The following is a 9,584-nucleotide window of genomic DNA, read 5'->3' as shown; positions in this document are numbered from 1 at the left end:
GGGCCCACTTACTTTTTCTTAGGCCCACCCACAAATGAGTTTCTGGCTATGCTAATGGTGACATATGACAGACTTCTCTGAGCTCCGCAGCCATTACACTTTTCACCTCGCGCACCCCCTGGCGGCAGCTCGCGCACCCCCAGGGGTGCGCGCACCACACTTTGGGAATCCCTGCTGTAGCACATAGAAATGTGGTTCCTCTGTCTTAACGTTTGATACAGAATTACAGTCCTGACCACATCAATCTGACCTGATCAAAAGTTGTGACACATACTCTGCCAGAATTGTACCTTAGTCCATACCACCAAAACAAACATTAACGGGTCACAAGTGAGGGGATTAATGATGAACTTTAGGAGTAACTATCGGTAAACGTAAATGACCCATGTGACCCAGAATCTTTGTTTTCGTAGTGGCTTTTTAGAAGAATAATCCTGATGTACCAGCATCCCAATTATATGGAATCTGCTTTCTGCTCTGATTGGATGCTGTTTAAAGGCCGATCTTGTGTTGCTTTTCATGTAAAGTTTTGTTGCATTGATCTAGGTCTCTAGGCGCTCAAGAGGAAGCAAGCAGGATAGCTTTGGACTGGTTTCATTCTCATGCCTGACAGAGCTGAAGATAACAGTTGAGAGGATGAAAGGAATCTCTGATGAACCACAGTATTCTGTTGGCCTGCTGGATGGGGACACAGCTATTTGTGATGTGATTGGCAATCACATCACTGAGCAAACTCTGGTAAGGACAGTTACAATGCCTAAAGTGTATTTCTGCATATTGGAAGATGACATGTAGGGCTGTGTGATCTAACAATATACACTCGTTAAGGATTATAATGTGATGACAATCTTAGAACCGTCTATTTGCATTCTATCACCCGTCTGTTCCATGGTTTCTGGACACGTCGTTGGGCACTAGGGCTGCAGCCATTCGTCGACAAATAGTCAACAATGGAATTCATTGTAGACGTTGTCGCCAGACGTGTTTTTTCCGACCGAGTGAGGCATCTCACTTCATTACAATCTCTGCCGAGAGTCGCACATGCGCAATAGTTTCTCTGCTGAGTGCCAACTAACAGAAATGGCGGTGTCCAATACAGCGGCTACGCGTACAAAAACATCAAAAGTTTGGGAGCATTCTAGCCTGGATTCGGCAAATTAAAAGATTACTTGCATTATTTGCAAAGCTGTCCTTGCGTATCATGGCAGCACCTTGGCGATGCATGAACAGCTAAAAAGAAAGCCCGTTGGACAGTTAAATGAAACGGAGCCTGACTCACCTCGGTAAGATTTAAATAACACGAAAGCCAATACATTTTCTTTTGGATGTACATTGTATATTTTTTTGAATGTGTTTTCGCTTTTAAAAAAGAGAGATTTAATGTTATGCCCGACTGTGCCTGACAAAAGTATTTTAAAGTAAATGCATGCAGTCTGAAGAAGAGAGCCACCATGGACCCCTTTCTGCAAAACCACAAACCCAGTTTGAGACAAGCTCAGGTAAAGCCTTTCAAGCCATTACAGGAAAATGAATAAGTGAGAGATGGGAGAATCGTAACACAGTGTCTGCAGAGAGAGACAACCCACTTGTTCTTGCAGCTGCCATCGACCCAAGATTCAGAAAGCTGAAGTTTATCTCACTTGAAGATGGCACAAGGGTGCAAAGTACAGTTGAAATTTGTGCTATCAAAGATGCAAAGGCCAAGACTGAGCTACATGATGACCCCGAGGAGCTACAGCAGAAGAAGGGTAATATCCTAGTGGGAAAGTCAGAGCTGGATAATCTGCTTCAGTCTGACACTGACAGTCTGAGTGAAGAAGAGGAGGAAACTCAGGAGGATGAAAAAATCCAAATGGTGAGGAGGGAAGTTCAGATGTTCTTCACAGAGCCACCAATCGGGACATAAGAAGACCCTCTCAGCTGGTCTAGAGAAAATGAGGGGCGTTTTCCCACACTGTCAAACCTAGCAAGATCTCTTCTGTGCATTCCTGCAACATCCACCCCTGCAGAGCGAATCTTCGCAGCAGCAGGAAATATCTGCTCCCAGAAGAGGCAAGCCTCACACGAGACCATGTGGACATGCTGACTTTCCTTAATATGAATAAACTGAACAACATAGCCTGAGCTTCATGTTGATTTTACACTTGAACTGTCCAGTGTCCAGTCCACCATGGCAGGTTTGTGTCCAGGTAGTATCGCACAGTCCATTGTTTACAAATTAAATTCAGACAACGTTGAAAACTTATTTTAAAACCGTTAGATTTCATAATGTTGAGAGTTATAAAGTTATTTTGCAACAGACTGACTACTGAATGTATCTCACAAAATGCACTTAATATTTTTGTTTACTGTTTTATTGCTGCTAATGTGCCTGCCCCTGGTTTACAGGAAGAAAATGTTTACTTGATTTTAAATTATTTTTTTCTTCTAAAACACATGTGCCTTTCCTTTAAAGAATGTATAGAGGTTTCTTTATTTATGCATTTATGTCTATACTGACTGAGCACTGTGCCCAATTGGTGTTAGACAGGGCATTTTTGTTTACTTTTGGTATGAATTGGCCTATCAGCAGCAAAGTTCAATAAAATATGCATTTTCCATTGAAGTACCCATCTTTTTTGTGTTTATTATGATTTTTCATATAATTAAAGCAATCTCATGCTAAATTTAAGAAAAATTTAATAATTATCAGATTAGTCGACTAATCGTTTCAATAGTCGGTGACTAGTCGACTATTAAAATAGTCGCAGCTCAACCAAAAGTTAACTTAAATTCCACTGGAAAAGAAGAGAGGGTACCTTTTAAAAATGTTGGGTCGCGGCTCCAGGACTCTGTCCATCTTAAAGCCTTTCCCCTAAGGAGTCCGACGATGAAGGATATCTTTGCTGAATCAGAGGAAAAAGAGTCTGGTGAACGCTCAAAAGCGAGGTTGCATTGTAGCAACATAGGGACTTAGCAACATGGTGACCTGGCTGACCACAGTAAATACACAGACCTGACCTCATGCGGCCTTGTCTTTCCTCGGGAGAGAGTCGGGCCCGGCCGATTGGTTGTCCCTCAGACGTCCCTCAAAAGTTTCTGACAGGCGAATTCACAACGCAGAAGAGTTGTGACGTCATTGATGTTGCCGCCGCTGTTCTGGGTGGAGTCACAGGACTCGGGTCCTAAGGTTCCAGGGGTGAAACTTTCTCATGGATCTGTCTGACAATAGCCTCCAACTCATACAGTCTCTGATTGGTACTTGCCAGTTTCTCCAGTAACGTCTGTAAAGCGCAATACAATACAATGAATTAGAAAAAAAATTTATCAGCAATTTGCTCTTTAAGTTCATTAAGCCAATGAGTAAATTGTTTCCTATATAAGGAACCCAGCAGGTTGCATCGAGTCACTGACTAGTGTCAGAGTCTTTACAGCAATCCTCATACTAAGCAAGCATGCAGCGAGAGTGGAGAGGAAAACTCCCTTTTAACAGGAAGAAACCTCCAGAGGATCCTGGCTCAGTATAAACAGCCATCCACCATGACTCACTGGGGATGGAGAAGACCGAGCAGACACACAAACACACACACACACACACACCAAGTAGTGTTTCTATGGTTACATCGTGATTTCTTGGTAAATATTCTGTTTGGTGAGAGATACATTTTATTGTATTTATCTTTGTGAATCTATAATTAAACGAGTAAACTAGTAGTAGCACATTCTATGTCAAAGAAAGTAAAATGTTATTATCAGGAGAGGGAGAATGTTTAAGTGGTTAGCAGCAGTGTGCTAGCTGATGGCCCCCTCCATGAGGCTAACACAGCTCAGCAGAACATCATTGTAGCCTCTTCTGGGGACAAAAACACTTAGAAAAAAAATAAAGTTAACGATTGATTTTTTTGTATGTTATACAGCGTGAAATGCTGTCAAGTGTCTGTGGGTCATTTTAGACACATCTCTAGCTTCTAACTATAAAAGATAGGTAGATAGTTAAAAGTTTAGGATTTTTATTTTAGGATTCTAAAAATTTTTTATTCTGTTTTCTGTGAAGGGGCATGCTTTTAAAATAATGTATTTTACTGGTAGAGAACTTCCAAAATGTTTGAATTGTTGAAATGGAAAAAAATTGTGATCTTGAGTTTGCAATAAATAAATATTGTGATTAATTTTTATTTCCATGTCGCCCATCCCTACTGACATGGAGAATCACTGTTATGTTTATAAGTGGTGTTAGTGAAGTCTTTGTTTTTGTTTTATATTTCTTTCTATGGAACCCCAGGCTGAGAAGAATGCATTCTTTGTTGCTGACCTGGGAGTCTTAATGAGGCAGCATGTTCACTGGCAAACGTTCATGGCCCAAGTTCGACCCTACTATTCTGTCAGATGCAACAGCAGTCCGCCTGTGATTGAAGTTCTTGCCGCCCTTGGCTCTGGCTTCACTTGCACCAACAAGGTATTCTCTCACTAGTGTGAGCACCATGGCCATTTAGTTAGTGGAAAGGCTCTATATGAAGCAGAGCACAAATTTGCATGTTTTATAAGTATTGTGGTTTTTTCTGTCTCATCAGTAGAACATTAATTATGTTTGACGCTAAAAGGTTTTGGCTCACATGCTGTTGAACAGAGAGGGCGGGTCAGTTTGTAGATGAAGGATGGAATGTTTCTCTGCTTTTTCAGACGATATGACTTGAACTGAAAATATTATTTCTGTATTTCAGTTTGAGCTTGAGCTGGTGCAGAGCCATGGGATTCCCTCTGAAGATATCATCTACAGTGGTGTTTGTAAACAGGTTTCCCAAATAAAATATGCTGCAAAAAAAGGCATTGACCTCTTGGTGTGTGATAACGAAGCAGAGCTACGCAAGATTTCCCGCTGCCATCCTTGTGCCAAGTAAGTGCTTAATTTGGGTTCCCTCACGTCAAAAGTGTTGCTGTATTGCAGTATATCGAGTGTATTACGTCCTCCAGCTCGCTAAGAGTGATGTAGAGGGAGTAATGAAATAGCGTGTGGCTGAAAGTAATAAAAAAGTTGTGTGTCGCTATAAACAAGGATTTTAATAAAGAACTCCGGTTTGACTCCGCGTATTTACAAAAGGGTTAAACTGAAAAAGCCAGCCCAGAAGGGGCTGGCAACACCAATGAAAAATAGTTCACAAAAAATCCAAAAGCCCAAATGGAGCAGTCCTGTTAGCAGAGACTTACAAATCCACAAGCATTGTCAAAGATCGAGTTTACAAACAAGCTAATCAATTAATTGAGCACGCGAGAAGTGAGGAGTGAAAACACTTCCATGCCAACACTTCCCTGTAGCCTTCTTCCCGATCTCAGCCCGTGTAACTTCCTTTTACCAGCTGTGGCGTGATTAGAATCACCCACAGCTGGGCAACTAGAGGAAGGAGCCGGGTGAAGACGGTGCTACTGAGGCCATCTGGTGGCCGGAAAGGGGAGCGTCTGTAACAAGTGACAGGTGATTTTTCTTCCTCTCTCTGTTGAGTGACAGAGAAGCAGTGGAGAGCTGTGGGCATGTCATCACTCATGCCTTTGCGAGAAATACATTTTCGGTTTTAGTGAAGCCGTAGCAAACACGATGACAGCTCAAGATAGCAATGGGTAACGGGTAGTCTTACCGTGCCACGTTCCACGTCGCTGGAGTTTTTGACAAGTAATTAAAAATTGCGCCCACATTTTCTAAGTTAACACACAATTCTTTTAACAAAGGTAGTTTTTGCATCTTTACTGTTCCCCTGCTTCAGCCCTCTCCCTGCGCAGGGGCCGCAAACTCACTGGTGCGCCTGCAGCCTCTGAGAGGCGAAATATGCCTTATGGTCCTGTGAGGGATTGAGATTTGAAGGAGATCTCAATTGTATCAAATATATAAATTTTACATGCTTATAAATTATTGCCTTAGAAAGTTAAAAACGTGTAGTGGGATAAATCTCAAATTTTTCCTTTTCAAACACTATTTTTCTGTCCTGTCACTGTTATCTTCCTGCATCTCCTCTAAATCCTTAAGAAAAACTGCTACCTGGCTTCATATATTTTCCCTTCATGAATTACCTTTGAACTGCAGTTCAAAAAGATCTACCGACCACAAAAATAGCGGAGTGCGCGCCGGCTGCACCAGTGAGGGGAAGTCACCGGAGGACAAAACAAGTGATGTGCTCCGTTCCGCAGCAGCAAAACGCATCAAGCACATATAAAGACAGAAAGCATAAAAGTATACGAGCTGACATAAACGATCGCTTGTTATATGTTTTTTGAGGTGGCGACACTTTGATAATGTTACTGTGGTCGTGTGCTTAGGACGCAGCTGGAGCTCATCAACAATCAGAGCTCTGTGCCTCTCAGCTCAAAATAATCCCCAGAGAGTCCACATATATAATGTAATATAAGTAGAACCAGGATTGTTTTCAGGCTCCCCCTGGGTGTGTAAGTTGAAGGCTTCCAGGGGAGCATGTCATCCTTTCAGGAGAGCTGGGCTCCCTTTAGTTCACCTGTAATTCGAACCCTGCATGTAGCACAAGTTGGTCAAGTGAGTTGCCGGAATGGTCCTTTCGAAAAAAGACAGTTCCTGGATCTTGTTCCAATAAGAATTGGCTCAAATTAACCCCTGGTGATGCATGTAATATTCCCAACGTTCATATTGGTGATTGAAATGAATCTCACATGTCGCTAATATGTTAGACAAGTACACAGGCTGAAGTGGAGAGGCAGGGCAAGGAGCAGCATGCATAAGTGAGCATGATGAGGGAGAGAGCAGCAGGGAAGCGCGCCCACCCCCCGAAAGCCCACCACCACAGTTCCTAGAGGAAGCCCTGAGAGAGGTAAAGAGAAGGACAAGATGTGGTAGAAAAACGTGTACAAGCAATGGGAATAACCACACCCTGGATAGGATTGTGAAACAAAGCCCTTTCAAAAAGTTGGAGGAGACTCATAAACAGTGGACTGCAGCTGGAGTCTGCTTTAACCCTTTAAGACTGGCGGGAGCGCCGGCGCTCTCATTTGCATATCTGTGTTCAAATGCTTGTAGAACTGAAACTATATAAGATAGAACAACATTTTTTTGCATATTAAACCGGAGGAGTTACATTTGTATCTCACACACTAAACATGTCCCAGAGCGCTGCGTATTTCCGCTAATGAGTTTCCTGACAACTCCCTCTATTGCGCCATGGCCATCACCTTTCACACCTTTTCTGATGGAAGGGGAATTGAAATTCAGGTTGAAAAGTGGTTTTACTGCTGGTTTTGTAATCCCTGAACACGGATTGTTTTTGTTCCCATCAAAACAGCAACAGCAGTGCTTTGTCTCTCATACTTTATCTCAGGCTGCTGCTACAGGTGTCAACAGAGGCCTCCTGCCCTGACGACGAGTTGGGTATGACATTCGGATGTTCCCTCAAGGACTGCAGACATCTGCTGGAGAGAGCAAAAGAACTGGGTGTGCAGGTTGTGGGTGTCAGGTAAGACGTGTAGAACAGCTTAGAGGACACTGGGTTTTGCATTTGGACCACCATAACTAGATTATGTTCTCTGTGTGCAACATATTAATATTTAACAATATTTATTTCCACAGGTCTCACATTTCCAACTCCTGTAAAGATGACCAGGTGTATGTCCGCACCATCTCTGATGCCCGCTGCATCTTTGATATGGCTGTAAGAACTTTGTTATAGTTTCACATCGATCTTAAAGGGCCTGTATAATGATGTTTTACACCTTAAATATTACTGTTGGTACTATTCAGATGTCATTGTTCTATTTAAATTATTCCCGTCAGCCATTAACTCTACCTTGAAAAAAAACACTTGGATTTGAATAACCATGTGAACTCAACCAATTTTTGAATATAACCCTAAATCCCCAGCGTATCAAGTACCAGCTACTGGGCTGAACACAACAAACACACCCTGAGTCGATGTCAATCTTTCTTTTTTAAAACACTGCCTATGGCCTCTGTAATCGGTGATTTTTTATTTATTTATTTTGTAGTCTTAATGATTCTCCTCAGTCCTGAATCGGTTCCTATAAATGGAGCTCTGGCTGCATCCTCCTCCACACCTGTCGCTGGTTGTGCGGATCCTCCTCTTTCTCTCTCTTCCACAGCTGCACCCTGACCCACTGCTACACCCAGCAAGATGGGTGGTGACCATGGTGGCCATTTTGAAGTCGGCTATCTTGGATCCAACTTTTCTTTTTTACAATAGAAAGAGGGTCATGTGACACATCAAACTTATTGGAAATTCTACAAGAAAAACAATGGTGTGCTTGATTTGAACGTAACTTTATTTTTTCATGAATTATTTACAAGTTTCTTTTTGTTCACAGCCATTGATATGTCGAAGAGGTTAACACATGAGGAGCGGATCAAAATTGGGTTGATATCTGGTGAATGCAGTAATCGGGTCATTGCAGCAGATTTCAGTGCAAGATACCCTAGGAGACCACCCATCTCCCATGCTTCAGTTAGAAAACTGCTTGCTAAGTTTTGTGAAATTGGTTCAGTGTTGGATTTGCTAAAATGTGAACGCATGAAAACTCACTAATGAAGAAACATCAGTGGCTGTCCTAGCTTAATTCAGCAAGAGCCCACAGGGTAGCACTCGCCGCGTGTCACTGGAGAGTGGCATTAGTCGAACATCCCTTCGGCGGATATTAGCTACTCACAAATGGCACCCTTACAACTCCATCTACTGCAGCATCTCTAGGAGGTTGACCTAGATTTGCACAAAGAACAAAAATTGAAACAGGACCCTCACTTCACGCAGAAGATTTTGTTCAGTGATGAAGGAAACTTTTATGTGAATGGTGAAGTTAACAAACAAAACCACCGCTAGTGGTCTGACACTAGCCCACATTGGATAGATCCCTCCAAGACTGTTGGAGCAAAACAAGTGATGGTATGGTGTGGTATATGGGGTACAAAGATAGTGGGGCCATTCTTCATCAATGGAAACCTCAAGGCCACTGGATATTTAAAATTGCTACATGATGATGTGTCTCCCCTCTTTATGCACTGAAGCTGGCACATTCTCTGAGTCTTTCCAGCAAGATGGTGCACCACCACATTATGAGTGTCAGGTCCGAGCATTCCTAGATGAACACTTTTCTGGAAAGGTCATCGTGGGCCAGTTGAATGGCCCCAAGGTTTATCGATCTGACCCCCTTAGACTTTGGGGTCATCTGAAGGCAGTTGTCTATGGTGTGAAGATACGAGATGTGCAGCACCTGAAACTACGGATACTGGAAGCCTGTGCTGCCATTTTTCCTGCGGTGTTGCTATCAGTGTGTGGAGAGGGGGAGAATAGAGTTGCGTTGACAATCCAACACAATGGGCAGCACATTGAACACATTTTATAGGTGGTCAGAAACTTGTAAATAACTCATGAAAGAATAAAGTTACATTCAAACCAAGCACAGCATTGTTTTTCTTGTGAAATTCCCAATTACTTTGATGTCACATGACCCTCTTCCTATTGAAAAAACAAAAGTTGGATCAAAATGGCCGACTTCAAAATGGCCACCATGGTCACCACCCATCTTGAAAATGTTGCCCCCCTCACATATACTAATGTGCCACAAACAGGGCGTTAATATCACCA

General features: G+C 42.5%; 1 protein-coding gene across 3 annotated transcripts in view; it reads left to right on the top strand.

Annotated features, from left to right (window-relative positions):
- Positions 1 to 9,584, top strand: part of LOC107378855 (antizyme inhibitor 1) — a 43,380-nt gene that overhangs the window by 13,714 nt on the left and 20,082 nt on the right. For all 3 annotated transcript variants that reach the window (XM_054740515.2, XM_015949304.3, XM_015949303.3), the window contains exons 3-7: positions 547 to 738; positions 4,262 to 4,435; positions 4,701 to 4,873; positions 7,311 to 7,445; positions 7,559 to 7,640. In XM_054740515.2, coding sequence (XP_054596490.2) covers positions 637 to 738; positions 4,262 to 4,435; positions 4,701 to 4,873; positions 7,311 to 7,445; positions 7,559 to 7,640 — 666 coding nt within the window. In that variant the 5' untranslated portion in view covers positions 547 to 636. The remainder of the gene's footprint in view (positions 1 to 546; positions 739 to 4,261; positions 4,436 to 4,700; positions 4,874 to 7,310; positions 7,446 to 7,558; positions 7,641 to 9,584) is intronic.

The sequence above is a fragment of the Nothobranchius furzeri genome, chromosome 5, assembly GCF_043380555.1.
Source record: "Nothobranchius furzeri strain GRZ-AD chromosome 5, NfurGRZ-RIMD1, whole genome shotgun sequence".
In the NCBI taxonomy this organism is placed as follows: domain Eukaryota; kingdom Metazoa; phylum Chordata; class Actinopteri; order Cyprinodontiformes; family Nothobranchiidae; genus Nothobranchius; species Nothobranchius furzeri.
This window is presented reverse-complemented; position numbering and strand designations above follow the sequence as displayed.